Source organism: Chlorocebus sabaeus, chromosome 11, assembly GCF_047675955.1.
Source record: "Chlorocebus sabaeus isolate Y175 chromosome 11, mChlSab1.0.hap1, whole genome shotgun sequence".
Taxonomy (NCBI): Eukaryota; Metazoa; Chordata; class Mammalia; order Primates; family Cercopithecidae; genus Chlorocebus; species Chlorocebus sabaeus.
This window is the reverse complement of record NC_132914.1, coordinates 109,355,864-109,378,273: the sequence shown is the minus strand read 5'-3', so window position 1 is coordinate 109,378,273 and position 22,410 is coordinate 109,355,864. Positions and strand designations below refer to the sequence as shown.

The 22,410-nt window shown below is 42.5% G+C and overlaps 1 protein-coding gene across 9 annotated transcripts in view; it reads left to right on the top strand.

Annotated features, from left to right (window-relative positions):
* Positions 1–22,410, top strand: part of HECTD4 (HECT domain E3 ubiquitin protein ligase 4) — a 222,744-nt gene that overhangs the window by 145,131 nt on the left and 55,203 nt on the right. For all 9 annotated transcript variants that reach the window (XM_008004780.3, XM_008004781.3, XM_037996501.2 and 6 more), the window contains exons 38-49: positions 590–671; positions 1,953–2,155; positions 2,852–2,987; positions 3,783–3,965; positions 4,826–4,990; positions 5,374–5,543; positions 6,896–7,011; positions 14,256–14,359; positions 16,557–16,718; positions 16,831–16,979; positions 17,378–17,457; positions 20,807–20,970. In XM_008004780.3, coding sequence (XP_008002971.1) covers positions 590–671; positions 1,953–2,155; positions 2,852–2,987; positions 3,783–3,965; positions 4,826–4,990; positions 5,374–5,543; positions 6,896–7,011; positions 14,256–14,359; positions 16,557–16,718; positions 16,831–16,979; positions 17,378–17,457; positions 20,807–20,970 — 1,714 coding nt within the window. The remainder of the gene's footprint in view (positions 1–589; positions 672–1,952; positions 2,156–2,851; positions 2,988–3,782; positions 3,966–4,825; positions 4,991–5,373; positions 5,544–6,895; positions 7,012–14,255; positions 14,360–16,556; positions 16,719–16,830; positions 16,980–17,377; positions 17,458–20,806; positions 20,971–22,410) is intronic.

The following is a 22,410-nucleotide window of genomic DNA, read 5'->3' as shown; positions in this document are numbered from 1 at the left end:
GGGTTCATGTCAATTTTTCATTTTGTGCATTATTTTCATCTGGATTTCTAGATTTACTTACAACTCTAAAAACGCTGTTGTTTTGGGCCCTAAAGTACTATAATTAAGCAGTAATAAATGATTTCCTTTTTGAAAAATTGAGTTTTACTGTGGATTTTAAAAGCTAGTGTTAGAGGGCCAGGCATGGTGGCTCATGCCTATAATCCTAGTGCTTTAGGAGTCCAAGGCAGGAGGATGGCTTGAGCCCAGGAGCTCGAGACCAGCCTGGGCAACATAGCGAGATCCCGTCTCTTCAAAATATACAAAAATTAGCCAAACATAGTGGCGTGAACCTGTGGTCCCAGCCATTTGGGAGACTAAGGTGGGAGAATCACCTGAACCTAGGGAGGTCGAGGCTGCAGTGAGCTGTGATCACGCCATTGCACTCCAGCCTGGGTGACAGAGCAATACCCTGTCTCAAAAAAGAGGAAAAAAAAGCTCATGTTAGTGTATAATAGGGCCTCACCATGACTGAGTGGCCCCATGACGTGCAGCCCACTTTTGGCAGTGCCTGTAAGGTGTGCTCTGCTCTCTGCCTGCCTTTTTTTAGTAGTTCAGAAGGACGACCTTTCCGACTTGGTACTGGCGCCAACATGGAGAAAGTTGTGAAGATGGATCGAGACATGACCAAGGTAACCTCATGAGGTTAAACTGATTAAACCTGAAATTGTAGAGTATTTGTCATGCTTTAGATTTTCAGAACAAATTAAGAAAAGAAAATTAGTTCAAGTTCCAACGAAGAGGCAAGGTGAGAAATTGAATTCAGTGCCTTAATTGAGGCCATTTTAGTCAAAATCAGTTTGTCAAAATCAGAACTTTTAGTTTTGACCTAGAAATTTTTTCTTATTTCTTTTAAGAAAGTTTAATAGTTTAAAGTTGAAAATAGTTTAATAGCCTAAAAATAGTTTGAGATAGGTGAGATAGTTGAAAATAGGTGAAAGGTTGCTAAGAAAATAACAGATAATAAGAATTACAAATACCTTATTGAAAATATAAAAATATGCCCAGGCTCACACATAATCAAAGGAAAGGAATAAAAACAATAGTAATACATCATTTTCCATCTGTCAGACAAGTAAAGTCAAAAAAATTAATAATAGCCTTTATTGTCAAGGCGAGGGTAAATAAAGTCTCAAGTGTCCAGGGAGAAACACAGGGTGTTCTTCACAGTTTGGTTTGAAACAACAAAATAGGCCAGGAGCTTTGGCTCACACCTGTAATCCCAGCACTTTGAGACACCAAGGCAGGTGGATCACCTGAGGTCAGGAGTTCAAGACCAGGCTGGCCAACATGGCAAAACCCTGTCTCTACTAAAAAATACAAAAATTAGCCAGGCGTGGTGGCAGGCACCTGTAATTCCAGCTACTTCGGAGGCTGAGGCAGGAGAATCGCTTGAACCCGGGAGGCGGAGGTTGCAGTGAGCCAAGATCACACCATTGCACTCCAGCCTGGGCGACAGAGCAAAACTCAGTCTCAAACAAAACAAAAACAAAAAATAGGATCCACGTACTCATAAACAGGGGATTGGTTAAGAAATTATTACAGTCATATAATGAAATGCTGTGCAACTATGAAAAACAATGAGGTAGATCTCCATGTATTGATATGGAAGAGTCTCTGTGATATACTGATAACTGATAAAAGCAAAATGAAAAGCAGCCTGCATGTCGGGGCCCTCTGATACGTATGCCAGAATTTGCACGGAAGTGATCTAGATGACTAACCATTATCTCAGCCTGAATGAGGTCTGGGATGTCTATGGAAATTTTACTCTCTACATATAATATTTTATGTTTGAATTTTTAAAAAAATGAGCGTGGATGGCTTTGGTAATTGAGGGGAAATAGACTTGAAAAATATAGTGCTGGGAAGAATGAAATGAATCTTCTCAGCGTCTTCAACCTCACCCCTAGGGTGGCTGTTGTGAAGTGATTACAGAAGAGGCTGCAGCCGCCCTGCGGAAAGCCACCAAGTGGGCACAGTCGGGCCTCATCGTCAGCATTGGGCCACCTGTAGAGTCTATCAACCCAGAGACTGTGAGTGGACTATCCACAGGTGACAAAAAGAAAACCGCCCAAACTTCCATTTGCCGAGAGAGGAACTCGGAGCTTGCGAGGTAAACCTTCCACAGGTAGAAGCTATCCACACTTATCTCAGGTTTACTTTGTAATGGGTTTGTTTTTCGTATTTTAATTTTCTACCATCCTCTTAACCTCTTGGAAATGAGGCCTCCATCTACTGTAGTAGTTGCACTCAAGGTACAGCCTGGAGTACTTCAGAGAGTAATGACTATCCAGGTAGATCTGAGGTTGTCATGAAAGAATAGAGGGATGCTCCTGGCTGAGGGGACATTTATAGCCAGAGGATTATTTTGAGTAGTATTAAAAAACTCTGGTCTTGCTACCTTTATTTCTTGCAAATGGTATATCTTCACTGCACCAACTGAACACACACACACGCTTCTTTCTAGGAGCAGAAGCAGCAGTTAAGTGTTACCTCTGTGAAGTTGGTTCGAGGTGTTTTGTGCTTGAAAGCCAGGAATAGTTGCAATGCAGTGTCTTTCCCTGATCCTCATGGCTTATAAATAAAGTTTGAGGTCCATTGTTTGAGGCAGTTCTTCAGATACCACAAGGAATATGACACAGTGATTTCTTCCTAATGATAATGCAGCTTCTTATTTTTTCAGTCAATGGAATCCACTTTTTCTTATGTAAATAGAAAAGGTTTCTCTCTGATGGTAACCCTGAAAGCCACTTCCCTGCTGTCTTAATCATCACTGGGCACTGACACTTTTTCCTGTTGACACTTGCAGGACTGATCCCGTGCGTCCCTTCATCAGTGGGCACGTGGCAAACAGCATGGCTGCAGAAGTGATCGCCTTGCTACATAGCTTGCTCATGGCACCCGAATCAAATGCTGCTCAAATATGGACCACAACAGCAGAGAAGGTTAGCACAGTGTTGCTACTCAACTGAGAAAGTAAGAAGTAAGCTAATTAGAGTTAGAATCATACCCAGCAAGGGACATTTTAGTCCATATTCGTCAGATATACCTGTTAACTGACTTTCCCCTGGAATTTGCCTTGCTGTAGTAGTTTCAACTCTGTTAACCTATATCTCCTGTCACTGCCGGTTCTCATTTTGCAGAAGATAGGACAGTATTCCCCGGGAAAGAGTGACAGGCCTTGTTTCTCTTCTTCTTGCTTATGTTAGATTGGTACTGACATTAGGAGATCATGCAGCATTGGTTTATTGGATTTAAACGTACTCGCTAAGTCCAAGGAGGCCTCTGTGTGATTTACACTGCCTGAGTGCCCTATTAGTAAGTGATTCATCATTACAAACAGTATCCCAGTTGCCTGAAACTACAGATCTGTAATCAATTCCTGCTTTCCACAGCTACTCTTCAAGTGAACCCCTTATGACATGTCCTGAAGGTAATTGAGTGTTGACAAGTGGACAGTATGCTGGAATGGTTTTCCTTCAGATAAATGATTGTTTCATTTTAGAGGTTTTAGTGATGTGATGTTTTATTCTCCCAGTTGTGTATTTCCAGTTTTGTCCAGTTACATAGACAAATATGGGCAAATGTCATTGGCCATACCTGATAGCTTTTTGGTCCCTCACATGTCCAGAGTTCCTTTAATACATGGGACCCAGGCCCTGTTGTAGACACTTTGTCACCCTTGGCGTCAAAACAACCAAAGCTTTAACTCCTAGTGCACGGGCTGCTTTTATATTTAGGTTCTGTCTCGAGCACTGATGTACATTCCACAATTGGGGAAATACGCAGAAAGCATTCTGGAAAATGGCAGCAGCAGTGGCAGGAAACTTGCCAAACTTCAGAGAATTGCCCGCCAGGCTGTTGCTGCACTGTGTGCACTTGGAGGCTTCAAAGAGACAATCAAGATAGGATCCGAGGTTCAGGTACCAACCACCGTTTTCCCCAAATCATTGCTTCTCCCATATATATAAGCATCCATTGGTTAGCTGATCATCTGTAAGACAAGTATTATCCAACCAGCTGGACAAAAAAACCTGTTTCTTCAAGTTAAATAAGGAATTTGAGAAACTCTTGAATTCAAATCCACACTGTGCCACACATCATTCAGATATTAATGCAATACGATCTTAGGTTAACTGCAATACTTGTGTCCTGTAGTGTGATCAGTATCAGTCTTAGAATTGATGATGGAATTAGAATGGAAGGAAAAGAGTGTCTTCTTGCCAAAATTTATTTACCATTAAACAGCGGTAACAAGTTTTTTGTTTGCTTTGAGACAGAGTCTTGTTCTATTCCCCAGGCTGGAGTGCAGTGGTGCAATCTCAGCTCGCTGCAACCTCTGCCTCCCAGGTTCAGATGATTCTCCTGCCTCAGCCTCCCAAGTAGCTGGGATTACAGGCACCCACCACCTTGCCTGGCTAGTTTTTGTATTTTTAAGAGATGGGGTTTCACCATGCTGGCCAGGCTGGTCTCGAACTCCTGACTTCAAGTGATCCGCCTGCCTCAACCTCCCAAAGTGCTGGGATTACAGGCATGAGCCACCGCACCTGGCCTAGCAGTAACGAGTTTCTGTTTGAGAGGACAGCACATTGTGATCACCTTGCAGTTAGGTTTTAGGGCCTATAATAAGTCATGTCTAGGGATTGGTATCTGCTACGCTGGTAGTATAAACTACTGTAACGCCAACAATGGCAACTATAAATTTACTCTTTCCTCTTGTGTCATAACACAGCTGCCCACACATCAGAGCTGGCTGGTAGTGCTAATCTATCTCTGTCTCCAGGTTTTAGGTAAAGGAATCTCAGGAAGCATTGGAGTAGTGGCTTCTATCAATGAACAGGAAGGTATAGCTACAGTCAGATTCCCACCCATAGACTGTAGAAAGACTTCGCAAGCGTCAGACACATTGACTATTCCATTGTCTAGACTTTGTGTTCCAAGATCAGAGGTAAGGTGATTTTTAAATGCTTCGTAAAATATCTGCCAATGGTAACTGTACTGTAATGAGTCTATGCACATGCTCAGTGCAGAAGCACAAATGCTTGATTGTCTTAAATTGTACTTGCGATGTATGTTTATATATTGGTTATAGTTATTTAATAGTAATGCTTATGTGAAAATTTTCATCTAGATGACCAAATTCATTTCTTTGTTCGTTAGGGCTATTCTACAGTGTATTTTTAATTGTTTTGATGTGTTTTGCAGTTTTCTGTATGGTGATTTTATTTTTTTAACTGAAAATTTAAGAACTCCAGATAATAATAACACCCTCATTTCTTATAAACTAACTACTTGAATTTAACTTTTTGCCATGCCCCCCACCGCTATCAGGCATTGCCTCTTCATAAACTGTCCATTACTGAGAAGGTAGTACAGGCAGTCCAGTCCATGTTGCTTCCTCAGGAGGGAAGTCTCTCTATTCACACCTCACTTCCTGCAACAGGAGATGGGTCAGCTCCTGTGATGGCAGTCGTTCGGCTCCTTGCTGAAATAAGGACAAGGTGAGTACCCTCCCCATGTTGCTTGATGTGCTGACGTGGTACAAGCTGACAGAAGAAGGGATCCTTGGTGGGCCCCACCACTCCCAGCTTAATGAGTCCACAGCTTGAAGCTCACACTAAACTGAGCAACAGTAACCATTCTTTTACAGTTTTTTCCACGGTTCGTTGCATTCCTTAATTTCTGCAATTTCTGTTGCATTCCCCAGTGTCTACACTTCAAAATAAAGTTTAGCTGTTCACCTAAGAAAATAAACATACAAATGAAATGTGATGTATGAAACACATATATAAGGCCCCACTGATTTGCTTTGTTAAAAGAACTTTGTTCCAACACAGGAATAACTCTACTACCTTGAGGCAGGAGAATCGCTTGAACCCGGGAGGTGGAGGTTGCAGTGAGCTGAGAGTGTGCCACTGTACTCCAGACTGGGCAACAAGAGCAAAACTCCATCTCAAATAAATAATTAAATAAATAAAATGATTCAGGCCACATTGATACATATCTGGCCTATCACTTTCCAAACTGAAGATGGGAAACCTAGGATATGCACACAGGGGTTGGTGTTGGTCTTTTCCTGCAAATACATTTATTTAGCATTAAATAGCAATAACAAGTGTCTCTTTTTGACAGTGGAACTTCTTTTTTTTTTTTTTTCGACACAGAGTCTCACTGTGTCACCCAGGTTGGAGTGCAGTGGCATGATCTCGGCTCACTGCAACCTCTGCCTCCCTAGTTCAAGCGATTCTCCTGCCGCAGCCTCCTGAGTAGCTGAAATTACAGGCGGGTGCCACCACCCCTGGCTAATTTTTATATTTTTAGTAGGGATGGGGTTTCGCCATGTTGGCCAGGCTGGTCTCAAACTCCTGACCTCTGGTGATCCACCTGCGTTGGCCTCCCAAATTGCTGGGATTACAGGCGTGAGCCACTGTGCGTGGCCAACAATGGAACTTCTTAGAAACTTCTAGTATGTATTTTGCATCAGGTGAGAGCGATCACCATACAGATTTTCCCAGTTTTTGAATCCCTCTTGCTTCCCTAGGGCACAGTTAGGAAAAACTTTTAAGAGACAGTGCTGATTTCTCACCCAGCACTTTGTGTCTCCATTTAGTGGTGATGGCAGCCATTTTTCTCTTTTCCAATTCTTCATGCAGTGTCAGCAGTTACTGTGTGGCAAAAGAGAAGTTATTTATATATTTGCAAGACAGTCCAGCTCAGAAAAAAAGCAAGAAGAGTGGGGAATTTGAACCTTGTAAACTGGGGGACAAAATTGATTGAAATGTTTTTCACAGTTGACTTTTTTAGACAATGAACACTGATGACTTTGAAATATTGTAAATCTTTTAACATTAAGAGCATGCCTGGTCATGGCCCAGCTTTTAGAAGACAGCTTATTTTGTGAAGAATTCATACAACAATGTCCAGCAGCTGTTGAAGTTCTTAACCTAGTAGCCCAGGAATGCAGTGCTGGTAAGTACCTGAACTTTCTTTACCACCCTGTTTTATTGAATTTTCTCAGCACTTTTGCAATTTGATAATGGCATGTTAAGTGTTTTCATACACACACGTCAAAACAGCTGAGCTGTAAGGACAACACCTGTCACAACTCACATGCATCACAGACCTAGAAATGTAAATAAAATGCTTTAATCTATACCAGTTAGGAAATCAGCATTTTTCAATTTAGCTTTAAGACCATGTCAGAGTGTTTTCTTTTCTTCATTCCTATTGATTTGTTGCCTTTATTTACCTGTTAGAACTATAATATTTAGGAGCTGTCCTTAGGCCTGGCGTGTACATTTTGACTGTTGTCATTGGCTACACTTGAATTCCCAGTCAAGAGTTTGCACTAACATCCATCCTGGCATGTGTGTGTGTGTCTGTGTGTGTATGGAAAAGTCCAAACAAATAGCAAAATTGAGAGACTAGTATAATGAACCTTCAGGATTCCATTATCCAGTTTCAACAGTTGTCAACTCATAACTGATCCTGTTTTATCTGTGCTGCAACCCCTGGAATTATTTTTAATCCTAGATATTATTTTATTCATAAATATTTTAGCATATGTCTCTGAAAAATAAAGAATCTTAAATAACTATAACACCATTATCACCTGTCTACATTATTAACAGTAATTTAAAAATATTATTAAGTATCTAAGCTGGGCATGGCAGCATGTGCCTGTAATCCCAGCTACTTGGGAAGCTGAGGCAGGAGGATTGCTTGAGCCCAGGAGTTTGAGTGCAGCCTGGGCAACATCGTGAGACCCTGTCTCTAAAAATATGTGTATATACATATCTAGTCAGTGTTTAACTTCCTCATTTTCCCATAACGATCATTCTTGTTTTTACATTTATTTATTTGAATGGGGATCCAAATAAAGCTTACAAATTGTTACTTTGTTGCTGTGTCTTTTTAATCTATCTTAAAATATAGATTCCTCTTAGTCTTTGCTTTTTTTGTTTTGTTTTGTTTTTTTCTGCCTTACAATTTGTTTGTGGAAGGTTTCCTAGTCTGAATTTTGATGACTGTATCCCTGTGGTGTCATTTACTGTGTTCATTTACCCTTCTGTTTCCTGTAAATTGGTAGTTGGCCTGGTTAAATGAAAATTTACCCTTTGTCCCCAAGGATATAACTGGAAGTGAAATTGTTCACAATTCAATTAGCATTCCTTCAATGCTCTAATGCTAACATTTTCACAAACTTCATGTTAGAAATGGACAGCTTTAAACTCCGTTAGTGTTTGTAGGTTCATCCTCTTTTTTTTTTTTTTTTTTTTTGGTCATTTAAAAAATCTGTATTACTTTTTATCATGCCATTTATTTTGTCAGTAACTCTCTAATATCTTTTCTGTTTGTAATTTTTGTTACTCTTTCACATTGTGGTCATTTCTGTTGTTTTCTTTTTATTTTTAAATTTGTCTATATCTGTTTTACTTCTCACATCTCTTTCTTTTGATAAGGGTAGTGCCTTGGATTCAGCAGAAGCTCCAGCTGGGAGATCCAGGAACCATTAATAAACCTCAGAGAGATCCTAAGAATAGAGAACAAGAACAGAAGCAAGGGGTGTGCTAGGCTTCAAGGGTGAAATTACTTGTGACTTCGTTTTGTACTCTTAGTAGGTCCTTAGTTCACTGCCTCTGACTTTTTTTATATTGTTGGCTTAGATTGCATTCAAAGACATATTTTGACTGATTATAGCAGCATATAACATGCTGAATTAATCATTTGATTTTCTTTGGTACTGTTTCTGGGTATCCTCTTTTATGTATTTTATAGAATAAAGAGGTCTTAATTGTGAAATTTACATTGATACTGAATGCACAGGGTAGGATTTGTAATAATTTAGAGCGGTGGTCTCACGTGGTTTTGATCATAGTCCACCTAACCTATTTTTCCTAGCGGAAAACTACTTTGCGGTAACAAAGAGTTGCAAAGAAATGTGTGGGAAGTGCTTGTTAATTACTACAAAAAAGACTATGAGCTTATGCACATTGATTTGTATTCTAAATAGTATCCTATGTAAAGTTGAAGAATCCTTGGGCCAGGCGCAGTGGTTCACGCCTGTAATCCCAGCACTTTGGGAGGCCGAGGCAGGTGGATCACGAGGTCAGGAGATCAAGACCATCCTGGCTAACACGGTGAAACCCCATCTCCACTAAAAATACAAAAAATTAGCCGGGTGTGGTGGTGGGCGCCTGTAGTCCCAGCTACTCAGGAGACTGAGGCAGGAGAATGGCGTGAACCTGGGAGGCGGAGCTTGCAGTGAGCCGAGATTGCGCCTCTGCACTCCGGCCTGGGTGACAGAGCAAGACTCCATCTCAAAAAGAAAAAGAAAAAAAAAAAAGGATCCTTAATAACTCACTTATTAGGTTACCAGAAATGGTTCTGACATTTAAAGTAAATAGCAAAGTTTACTGACTCCAGTATCAGTGATAAAAACCAGAGGGAAAAACCTGCATTCTGGGTTACTTTGCAGAACAGTGGTAGATTCTTAGGCCTACAAGGGAAGCATAGACTATGCTCAGGAGAAAAACTGTTTAATAAACAAGATTCAAGGTGAGGGGTAGGTAGAGGAGAGAGAGTTATTTGATTTCATTTTTTAAGGTATTAAAATTTTTATTTTATATATGAAAATGTCATGAAATTTATCAGCGATAATGTATTGATACTCAAATTTTTCAAATTTTTAAATTTTAAAATATTTTAATCAACTTCCATTATTTTTCCTCTTCTGGGATGAATTAAGTGGCAAACTTGGCCATTCTAATATTTACTCACTGATAGCTAAATTTTATAGCGTCTCTATCTAAAGAAGACAGTACCAGATTCCATTTGGTCTAAGGAGATAGCACTACAAAACTTTTTTCCTTGAAAAAATATTCCTGAAGGACGAGTATGGTGGCTCACGCCTGTAATCCCAGCACTTTAGGAGGCCGAGGCGGGCAGTTCGAGAATAGCCTGGCCAACATGGTGAAGCCCTGTCTCTACTAAGAATACACAAATTAGCCAGGCGTGGTGGGGTGTTCCTGTAATCCCAGCTACTCGGGAGGCTGAGGCACGAGAATCGCTTGAACCCGGGAGTTGGAGATTGCCATGAGCCGAGATCGTGCCACTGCACTCCAGCCTGGGCGACAGAGGAAGACTCTGTCTAAAAGAAAGAAAGAAAGAAGAGAGAGAGAGAGAGAGAGAGAGAGAGAGAGAGAAAGAAAAAAACATTCCTGAGACATTAACTAGATCCCTTGGTTGAAATAACAGAGGAAGCATATTTTTGAGCCTGAAGAAAAGGCACATAGAAACCAAAAAAGTTCTCAACATTATTTTACCCCCTTGCAGAAGCTAGAATCTCCCAGTTTCAGCTGTTTCCTCTTCTCCCAGCTTCCTAATGTACTTATTCCCTGAGCCAGATGTTCTCCAACTTTGGAAGTTCCTCGGAACTCCCAGGAAGCATGATTACAAAGTCAGAATTTTAAGTAGAGGGTGGTCCCAGACGGCAAGCTACAGGGACCATCAGACCTCACTGGAAGAAACAGGGCTCCAAGTTTTGCCCTGACCCTCCTTACTTTACCTACCCTTCTCCTGAGCTTTCCTGGATTCTACACTGAGCAATCCCTCTGCTGAGATCCAGGCTTAGCAGCTACTTCTTTAAAAATATCCCCCTCCCCAGCCTCACGAATGCACCAAATTGATAACCAAAGTCATTCCTTACTCTGGAATCAGCTCTCCTTCCCGATTTCCCTGCTTTACTTAATATTCAGACTAATTTTGTTTTTGTTTTTGTTTTTGTTTTTTGAGACAGGGTTTTGCTTTGTCGCCCGGGCTGGAGTGCAGTGTTGCAATCAAGGCTCACTGCAGCCACAACCTGGGCTCAGGCAATCCTCTTGCTTCAGCCTCAGAGTAGCTGGGACCACAGGTACACACCACCATGCCCGGCTGATTTTTTTGTTTGTTTTTTAAAGGCAGTCTCGCTCTGTCGCCCAGGTTGGAGTATAGTGGCATGATCTTAGCTCGCTACAACCTCTGCCTCCCAGGTTCAGGTGATTCTCCTGCCTCAGCCTACTGAGTAGCTGGGATTACAGGTGCCCGCCACCACACCTGGATAATTTTTGTATTTTTAGTAGAGATGGGGTTTTACCATGTTGGACAGACTGTTCCCAAACTCCTGACCTCAAGCGATCTGCCCAGACCTCAAGTGATCTGTCCAGACCTCAAGTGATCAGCCTGCCAAAGTGCTGGGATTACAGGTGCGAGCCACTGCACCTAGCGTAATTTTTTTAATTATTAGGAAAATGAGGGCCAGGTGCTGTGGCTCACACCTGTAATTTCAGCACTTTGGGAGGCCAAGGTGGGTGGATTACCTGAGGTCATGGGTTCCAGACCAGGCTGTACAACGTGGTGAAACCCCATCTCTACTAAAAATACAAAAATTAGGCCGGGCGCGGGAGCTCAAACTTGTAATCCCAGCACTTTGGGAGGCCAAGGTGGTGGATCACAAGGTCAGGAGTTCGAGACCGCCTGGCCAAGATGGTGAAACCCCATCTCTACTGAAAATACAGAAATTAGCCAGGTGTGGTGGTGCACGCCTATAGTCCCAGCTACTCAGGAGGCTGAGGCAGAAGAATCACTTGAACCCGGGAGGCAGAGGTTGCAGTGAGCCGAGATCATACCACTGCACTTCAGCCTGGGTGACAGAGTGAGACTATGTCTCAAAAAAAAAGAAAAAAACAAAAAATTAGCCGGGCATGGGGGTGAGTGCCTGTAATCCCAGCTACTCAGGAGGCTGAGGCAGAAGAATAGCTTGAACCCGGGAGGCGGAGGTTGTAGTGAGCTGAGATCATGCCATTGCACTCCAGCCTGGTCGATAGAGCGAGACTCCATCTCAAAAAAAAAAGAAAAGAAAAGAAAAGAAAAGAAAAAGAAAAACGAGATGGGGTCTCCTATGTTGCCTCTGGGCTCAAGTGATCTTCCCTCCTTAGCCTCCCAAAGTGCTAGGATTACAGGCATGAGACACCGTGCCAGGTTAGTTTTGATGCCCAGTTACTGAGTCAAGTATAATGCCTCTTCTTTGTCCCTTCACATCCAATCACTTGCCATATCCAGTTCTTCCTTTAAAATACTCCTGAGGCTGGGCACAGTGGCTCGCACCTGTAATCCCAGCACTTTGGGAGGCCAAGGCAGGTGGAATGCTTGAGCCCAAAAGTTTGAGACCAGCCTGGGCAAAATGGGAGAAACTCTGTATCTACAAAAAAGCCAGGCATAGTGGTGGATACTTGTAGTCCCAGCTACTCGGGAGACTGAGGTAGGAAGATCACCTGAGTCCAGGAAGTCAGCACTGCAGTGAGCTGTGATTGCACCACTGCCCTCCAGCCTGAGAGAGAGAGTGAGACCCTGTCTCAATAAAATAAAATAAAATAAAGTGCTCCTGAAATTTATCCCTTTCCTGCCCGTTTTCACTACCAAGCCTTTAAAACAGGTTTTTTTTTTTTTTTTTTTTTTTTTTTTAAATTGTAATTTTTATAGCCTGGGCAACATAGCAAGGCCTTGTCTCTACAAAAAATACAAAAAATTAGCCAGGTGTGGTGGCTCACACCTGTGGTCCTACCTGCTTGGGAGGCTGAGGTGGGAGGACCACTTGAGCCTGGGAAGCAGAGGTTTCAGTGAGCCGAGATCATGCCACTGCACTCCAGCCTGGGCAACAGAGTGAGAGACCTTGTCTCAAAAAAACAAAAATTTGTAGAGACGGGTTCTCACTATGTCTCCCAGGCTGGTCTCAAACTCCTGGGCTCAAGCAGTCCTGCCTCAGCCTCTAGAAGTGCTGGAATTATAGGCATGCACCATCATGCAGGGCCAAGGCAGGTGTTTCTTATCTCTTATTTATTTATTTATTTATTTATTTTTTAATTTAGAGACAGAGTCTTGGTCTGTCACCCAGGCTGGAATGCAGTGGCGTGATCTCAGCTCACTGCAACCTCTGCCTCCTGGCTTCAAGCGATTCTCATGCCTCACCCTCCCGAGTAGCTGGGATTACAAGCATGTGCCACCACGCCTGGCTAATTTTTATATTTTTTGTAGACATGATGGTTTGCTATGTTGGCCAGGCTGGTTTTAAACTTTTGGCCTCAAGTGATCTGTCTGCCTGAGCCTCCCAAAGTGCTGGGATTACAGACGTGAGCCACCACACCCGGCTTTCTAAGACCTAACTTCATGATATTTTCATTAAGCCTTTCTGGATGCTTGAATGAAGTCACTGCTCATTCACCTGTGCCTCTGCTTGTACCTTGTATTACATAATCACATACTGCAGCCTTGCACTGTGCTCTTTACTGTGTGTGTGTGCCTGTGTGTGGTGTGCGTGTGTGTGCACCTTATTTTCCCTCCATAGTAGGAGCTTTGGCTCATTTATCTTTGTATTCTACAACACCCTGCAGTGTGCCTTGCTCATAGCAGGTGCTCCATAGATATTAGATTTTTAAAGATTAATTTAGATGATAAGGATAATAGTCTTCATTTATTAGATGATGAGAATAATAACACATTTATTGAATGCCTGTGCCAGGGACTTAGCCACGGGCTTTACTTATTTCATCACGTCTTCACAACAGCCCTGTGATATACAGGTGCTGTTGTTACCCAGTATTGCAAGTGAGATGATAAATACTGAGTACTGAGGCCAGGTTCTGAATCCAGGAGTTGGACTGCACCAGAGGCTAAACACTTGCCCTCATAGTTGTGCTGCTGGGCTACGTATGGAAGACAAAGATGTCTCGGGGTATTTGTTCTTTTGTAAGAATTTCAGGCCAGGCATGGCGGCTCGTGCCTGTAATCCCAGCACTTTGGGAGGCCAAGGCAGGCGGATCACCTGAGGTCAGGAGTTTGAGACCAGCCTGGCCAACATGGTAAAACCCTGTCTCTACTAAAAATACAAAAATTAACCAGGTATGGTGGCACGTGCCTGTAATCCCAGCTACTCGGGAGGCCGAGGCAGGAGAATCTCTTGAACCCAGGAGGGGAGGTTGCAGGGAGCCAGGATTGCACCACTGCACTCCAGCCTGGGCAACAGAATGAGACTCTGTCTCAAAAAAAAAAAAAAAAAAATAGAATTTCATTGAGCTCTGTAAGTGCATTTTATTGTTTTGATGCTGCTCCAAAAGAGTCAGCATACTCTTGGGAGTAGCAGGAACTGTTTTCACAGATTCAACATGTGCCTTCTACAGGAGAGCGACTTGCAGTTGTGGAGGTACAGTGTGAACGGCTGAGGATGCTATACCGGGACTGTGCTCGGCCCCCACCGCCTCCTTTGCAGGCTGACCGGAGACAGGTGAGCCTTCTGTGGTGCTTTGCACCTCCTGCAGCCACCACACACATCATTGAGTAAGGCCAGCAGCAAGTTAAGGACATTTAGAATAAGTGTTTGCAAAGCTGTTTGGAGGTGCATTCTTTTGCGGTGACATGTCCTCCTTTGCGGTGCCATGCTCTCATCTTTGACTGTCAAAGCAAATTAAGCTGACATTCTGAATATTGGAAAATTATAGCAGGGGAACAAAACTTAGTAATTTATAAATAGCTTCTTTGTGTTGTCAATAATAAAACGAAAGCTTTTTTTTTAAGTTTAGAGATACAGTCCCTTTCATAATAGAGAATATGAGTGAGTAATTAAAAAAACAAAAGTGGGCTGGGCATGGTGGCTCATGCCTGTACTCCCAACATTTTGAGAGGCCGAGGTGGGCAGATCACACGAGACTGGAAGTTTGAGACCAGCCTGGCCAACATGCTGAAACCCCATCTCTACTAAAAATACTAAAATTAGCTGGGCGTGGTGGTGCACATTGGTGATCCCAGCTACTTGGGAGGCTGAGGCAGGACAATCGCTTGAACCCAGGAGGTAGAGGTTGCAGTAAGCCGAGATTGTGCCACTGCACTCCAGCCTGGGGGACACAGCAAGACTCTGTCTTCAAAAAAAAAAAAAAAAAGAGGGGCAAAATGTTAAAAAATAGATACATCTGTTAATGTTCTTAGCAGCATTATTCACAATAGCCAAAAAGTGGAAACTGCAAATATCCATCAATTGATGAATAAATAAACAAAATATGCTATAGCCATGTAATGGAATATCATTTGTTTATAAAAAGGAATGAGGTTTTGATATATGCTACAACATGAATGAACTTGAAATTATACTAAGTGAAAGAAGCCAGACACAAAAGACCACATCTTATGTAAGTCCATCTCTATGAAATGTCTAGTACAGGTAAATCCATAGATATAGAAAATAGATTAGTGATTGCCAGGGGCTGGGGGCAAAGGAGAGTTAAGGGAAGAGAGGAACAGGGATTGACTACTAAAGTGTATGGAATTTCCTTCAGTAGGGACAAAAATGTTCTAAAATTAGGTCACGATAATAGTTGCACAATTCTGTGAATATACTAAAAACCATTGACTTACCCCATAAATGTATACACCTACCATGTACCCATAAATATTAAAAATCAAAACAAAACATTGACTTATACACTTCAAATGGGTGAACTGTGTGTTACATGAATTCGTTTTTTTGGTTTTTTGTTTTTTTTAAATGGAGTCTCGCTCTGTCACTGAGGCTGGAGCGCAGTGGCCTGATCTCAGCTCACTGCAACCCGACCTCCTGGGTTCAACTGATTCTCCTACCTCAGCCTCCTGAGTAACTGGGATTCTGCAGCCTGGGCGACAGAATGAGACTCTGTCTCAAAAAATAAAAATAAAATAAAAAAATAAAAAATAAAAAAAGATGCTTTTATCTGATAGAGACGCTTGAGATTTTTATGGTTAGAATGATTAAAAATAAAACTGAGAAAGCAAGACAACTAACCTTTAAAAAAAGAAAAAGGAAGTATCACTATGGTACCCCTGCTTAGCTTTGAGCTGAATATTAAGTCATGCATTTATAAATTGAACTAAAATTTGTTCTGTAACTACATGGGGACTATAAGAGGATGGGGACCAGACCTTGGAATTGATGATAATGGAAGATAAATAGTGTCTTAAAAGGGTAGTAAAAATTTTATTTGGAAAAAAGATACGCTTTTTAAAAAATACATGTGCCTGGCGGGGCATGGTGGCTCACCCCTATAATCCTAGCACTTTGGAAGGCCAAGACAGATAGATAGCTTGAGCCCAGGAGTTTGAGATCAGTCTGGGCAATATAGCAAGACCCCATCTTTACAAAGAAATACAAAAATTAGCTGAGTGTGGTGATGCACACCTGTAGTCCCAGCTACTGGGGAGGCTGAAGCAAGAGGATCACTTGAGCCCAGGAGCTTGAGGCTGCATCTAGCTGTGATTGCACCACTGCACTCCAGCCTGGGTGATGGGAGTGAGACTCTGTCTCTAAGTAAATAAATGTGTGTGTGTGTGTGTGTGTGTGTGTGTGTGTATGCCTATATTTTAATTACATCAGATAAAATTTTTTTCTTCTTTGAGAAAATAAAGGGATTGGTGTTTGCAGTTCTACTGAATATGGGTTTTTCCCCTGAATGCAGCCCAAAGAGATTACTTGGAGCCCCTCACGAGTGTTTCCGCCTGTTCGAGCCTGCATGTTCTCATCTCACCTTACCTCAGTCACCTTCCTGGCTGACCCCAGTGCTGGGGGAGGCCTGCCCCGGGGCACTTTTATCTATGCCACATCACCACTGCCAGTTCAGGTGAGACATCACATGACACATTGTCTTTTGCATTTTCAAATTTGAAAGAAAAAGCAGGTCTCAGGCCCGTGTTTAGCCCTCTGATTGCTGCTCTCTTCTGGCATCTCTTCAGGCCCCGTCTTTTTACTGGGAAATTGAAATCGTTTCCTATGGAGATACTGATGATGACACCGGGCCTATAGTTTCCTTTGGCTTCACTACAGAAGCAGAGAAGCGAGATGGGGCTTGGACTAATCCAGTGGGCACTTGTCTTTTCCATAAGTAAGTAAAAGAAGTAGCTCAGCGTGACAGAGAACAGTAGCTTCCCACAAGGTGTGTAAGGTGTTCAGGAAGTCAAAATAGAGTTCTGTCTTCAAGTGAGTTTGGAGAAAGGAGAGCATTATTTTTCCATTCTGGAGATTTCCAGTGCACATTAGTAAGATTCCTTCCTAGTTGTCCTGTAATTTTTTAAAAACTTGTTTGTTTTCCAAATTCTATAACCCTTTATTCTAGGAATACAGTTTGGGAAATACTGGTGTGGGTATTTTAATACTGAAGTGATATTATAATAATCTCACAATGCTGATTCCCCCCCCCACTTCACCACTTCCCTGCTTGTGTGTTGGCCAGTGAGGCTTATCTTTCTTGTCTTTGACCTCCCTTCTTTGTATTTTTCATAGCAACGGCCGAGCCGTGCACTACAATGGCTCCAGTTTGTTACAGTGGAAGAGCGTTCGCTTAGACGTGACTCTCTCCCCCGGTGAGTGCAGTGGGAGCTTTTCCACCCTGTGTGATTCTGTTGGTCTCAGATTTGGGTCTGAACAGGTTAAAGTTAAATAAATTTAGCAATTGGAAATGGGCAATTTGTCATGTAGTGAAAACCAAACACATCCTTGCTGCCCTCTAGTTTATACCAAACCCCTTACTTTATGAGCCCTCACCATTAGAGCCTCCATTTGGTAACTCCAGAGTTACATGTACTTTTGTGCCTTCATCATTAGATAATTCAGAGATTTTGCTTCTATCTGAAGTTTAGTCTTTCTTCACTTATTCACTAATGAGCAGATAAATAGCTTCAAAAAAAGAGAACTCCACCTCTAGCTGTGAGGCACTGGAGAAGTGCCTTATCAGGCCAGGCACAGTAGCTCACGCCTATAATTCCAGCATTTGGGGAGGCTGAGGCAAGAGGATCACTTGAGCCCAGGAGTTCAAGACCATCCTGGGCAACATGGCAAAACCCCATCACTACAAAAAATACAAAAATTAGTGGTGGCACATGTCTGTGGTCCCAGTTACTCGAGAGGCTGAGGCAGGAAAATCACTTGAACCCAGAAGGTTGAGGCTATGGTGAGCTGTGATCATATTACTACACTCCAGCCTGGGTGACAGAGTGAGACCCTATCTCAAAAGAAAAAGAGAGAGAGAGAAATACCTTATTGGTGGATATAGCCTATAAACATCTGGTCAAGCTTTGACAAATATTCTGCCTCTATGTTTCAGTCACATAGACAGTCAACTCAATAAAGAACCCTTTCCTCCTTCTTTTTAGCCTCTGTGTAAATAACTAGATCTATATAGTAGTTGAATTAGGATTGGCCCTACATACTCCAGCTGTAGCAAAAAACCAGAATTGTCCTGCTGACATTTGAAGCAGCCAAATATGTTACTTATTTTTAGACAATACATCTTAGGCTTCATCTATAATAAAACTTAAATTGAGATACTTAGTAAGCAGTCTGGGATGATGAGATGGGGAATATGAAGTCACTCCAATAGGTAACCACTTGTAGCTGCCTGGAGGGTACTTTTGCCATCACTTGTCCTTAAGGGAGCTGCTTGTTAAATTACGCTTTTCCTGGGAGCACAGTGTGGTTTTTTTGTGTTTTTTTTTTGTTGTTTGTTTGTTTGTTTGTTCTTTTGAAATGGAGTCTTGCTCAGGCTGGAGTGCAGTGGTGCAATCGCAGCTCACTGCAGCCTCCACCTCCCAGGCTCAAGCAATTCTCCTGCCATAACCTCCCGAATAGGTGGGATTACAGGTGTCTGCCACCACGCCCAGCTAATTTTTGTATTTTTAGTAGAGACGGAGTTTCACCGTGTTGGCCAGGCTGTCTCAAAACTTCTGACCTCAAGTCATCTGCCTGCCTCAGCCTCCCAAAGTGCTGGGCTCTCAGGTGTCAGCCACCATGCCCGGCCCCCGGCAGTGTAGTGTTTTTACTCAAGCCAAGCCATGTTATGACTTGGAAATCATTTCAGGGGAAAGTAGTTTTTCCCTTACTTCACAAAGCAGAACTCAGACATCTCAGCAGAGTACTTACCTAAGTGCTTTAAACATAAAAGGGTGTGTGGGGCGGAGGGGGCGGTGGTAGTTTGGGGGAGTGTTTTCAGTGTTTTTATTTTCTTGTTGCTGTATTTGTTGTTTTATCAGTTTTGCTTTTTGAGAACATTTAGGACTGGACCACAGGCATACAGACTACCCTCTTCCTAGAGAAATGTGTCTGCAAAGGAATAGGAATTACAACCCAATCTGTCTAACAGAATCTCAACCCCTCTACCAATACATGGGCTTCCATTCATCAGCAGATACTTGCTGAGCATCTCTTACCTGCTAGGGCCTCTTCTGGCCCCTGGGGATGCCGTGGTGAACAATGACAAGTCCCCAACTATTGGGAAGCTCGCATTCCTGTGGTACCTAAGCCGTAGGAGACTCTGTGATCAAAACAGCACCTTAGAACTTCATCCACTTATTGCAGAGTTTAGAAAAGATAAATTATAAGGCCACACATGCTAGCAGCTTGCTTGAGACAGCTGATGTAAGAGAGGCTGATACGATTGACAGGCTCCTCTTGATTCTGTGAGTCCTACCTCGGTGTCCAGTCATCTTGTCAGATAGCAGCCTGGATTATGTTAGTTACCTTCACTTTTTGCAAAATGCCTTAAATGCCTATAAGTAGGGAACATAATGGAATTTAATGGTCTATCTTTAGCTTACATTGTGAGTGGAGTTTAAAATTATATATGTATTTTTTTTCTTTTCTTTTTTCTTTCTTTTTTTTTTTTTTTTTTTTTTTTTTTTTTTTTGAGACTGGGCCTCACTCTGTCACCCAGGCTAGAGTGCAGTGGTGCAATCATAGCTCACTGCAGCCTCAACCCCCTGGGTTCAAGTGATCCTCCCACCTCAGCCTCCTGAGTAACTGGGACCATAGGCACACACCACCATGCCTGACTAATTTTTGTATTTTTGTAGAGACGAGATCTCACTGTTTTGCCTAGGCTGGTCTTGAACTCCTGTGCTCAAACAATCTTCCCACCTTGGCCTGCCAAAATGCTGGGATTACAGGCATGAGCCACCACATCTGGCCTTAAATTACATATTTTAAGGCCATTTCTGAATATTCCACTGGAGATAATATTACTATTACCTTTTTACTTGTTTGTCATAAGTAATTCTCCTTGTGTCAAAAGAGAAAAACTTCCATTTTTTCTATTTCAAAAATAGTACCTAGTGTTTTTCATTTTTGTCTTGCCTGCCAGGAAAATAAAGGCTAAATTTAATATGTAATTGCAATAACTGATTTAACACAGACACTAGGCATTTTCCTTCTAAAAAATTCTGACAGCTTCTTTAAATGGGTTGTTTCTGTTATGTTGCTTTATATCTAAGTACAAAAACTTAGGCTGGGTGCGGTAGCTCACGCCTGTAATTCCAGCACTTTGGGAGGCCGAGGCAGGTGGAATGCCTGAGGTCAGGAATTCGAGACCAGTCTGGCCAACACAGCAAAACTCCATCTCTACTAAAAATACAAAAATTAACCGGGCATGCTGGTGGGCGCCTGTAATCCCAGCTACTCTGGAGGCTGAGGCAGGAGAATTGCTTGAACCTGGGAGGCAGAGGTTGCAGTGAGCCAAGATGGCACCACTATACTCCAGCCTGGGCAACAGAGTGAGACTCCATCTTGGTAAATAAATAAATACAATAACTTCATGTCCATTTCAGAAGTAAATGAGGGCATAAATAGTCAGTGATGTGTAGGGTGACACTCTGGTTGCAAATTTAAATTTTACTTAATAAGAGGGAGAAAATGTGTTTTCCTTCCCATTCTCTGCTATAGGTGACGTGGCAGGAATTGGCTGGGAGAGAACCGAGGGGACTCCACCTCCTCCGGGACAACCAGCCAAGGGCCGGGTGTACTTCACGTACTGTGGGCAGCGCCTCTCACCGTATCTCGAAGACGTCTCTGGTGGCATGTGGCCAGTGGTTCACATTCAGAAAAAGGCAGGTTACCTTATTGGGAAAGGAAAACAAATTCTCCTTCATCACCTGTTCCTGTTAGACATGGAAAAATGAAAGGGAGCAAACAGGCCCTCGTTGTACATAATGTTAATACACAGTGGCAGAGGAAGGGCAGAGCCAGCCTGAGCGAATGCATGCCTTCCTTTGTGTTGACCCCACAGTCTTAGATTGAATGATGCTATATCAGGAACTTAGTGCTTCATTGCCTTGACATCTTTTTAGCAACCTTTCCCAGACAACAATGCAAGGAACACTAGAGTTCTTTCAAATGTCAGTAAAATGATTCCATGATCAAGTAAATTTTGAAAATGATTCTCTTTGGTTGCTCAGTATGTCAGAAACTTGGAGAGATCCTTCAGTAAAGATTTGTAAGTTCAACTTAGTTAACCAGCATCCCCATACATATTTAATGATGGAACTCTTGTTTCTTAAGGAGCATCTATTAATATCCAGTGTTCTGGATCATTATTACTTACTACATACTGGTAGCTCCCAAATCCATATCTCTATTCCAGACCTTTCCCTAAACTCCATGCTCACATACCCAGCAGCCTGGGCAGCATCTCTAAAGAGATGCCTTATTGGCATGTCAAGGTTAACATGACCGAGACTGAGCCTAACTCTTCCCCAAACCCAAAACCGCCACTTCCCCAGTCTTCTTCATCTCAGGAAATGTCAGCTCCATGCTTTTAGTTGCTAAGGCAAAAAACCTTGATATTCTCCTTGACTCCTCTTTTTTCTCCTGCTTCACATCCAACCTGTCAGCAGATCTTGGTTCTAACCTTCAAAATGTATCTAGAATCTGACCACTTCTCCCATTCCTCCATCAGCAACCCAGCCCTGCCACCATCTTCCCTTGGGTAGCTCATCACAGTGTTCTAACTCCTCTCCCAGCCTGCATTCTTGCCTGTTCATGTCTTATCTTTTTTTTTTCCCCCTTCAGGACATCTCTAAGGTAATACATATCTTTTCAACCCAGCAATCACAATGATCTTTTTAAAATGTTAGTTGGAATGCCACTATCCAGTCAGTGGCTTCTCATGTCATGCATTTTAAAAGCCCAAGTCTTCACAATGACTTACAAGATGCAAGGTGTATTGGTGCCAGAATAGTCCCCGTGGCTCTGGAGGCTGAGGTGCGAGTATCACTTGAGCCCGGGAGTTCCAGGCTGCAGTGCATTATGATTGCACCTATGAACAGTCAGTTGCACTCTAGCCTAGACAACATAGTGAGACTCCATCTTTTTTGTTTGTTTGTTTTGAGATGGAGTCTTGCTCTTGTTGCCCAGGCTGGAGTGCAATGGCTCGATCTCGGCTCACTGCAACCTCCACCTCCCAGGTTCAAGCAATTCTCCTGCGTTAGCCTCTGGAGTAGCTGGGATTACAGATGTGCACCACCACACCAGGCTAATTTTTGTATTTT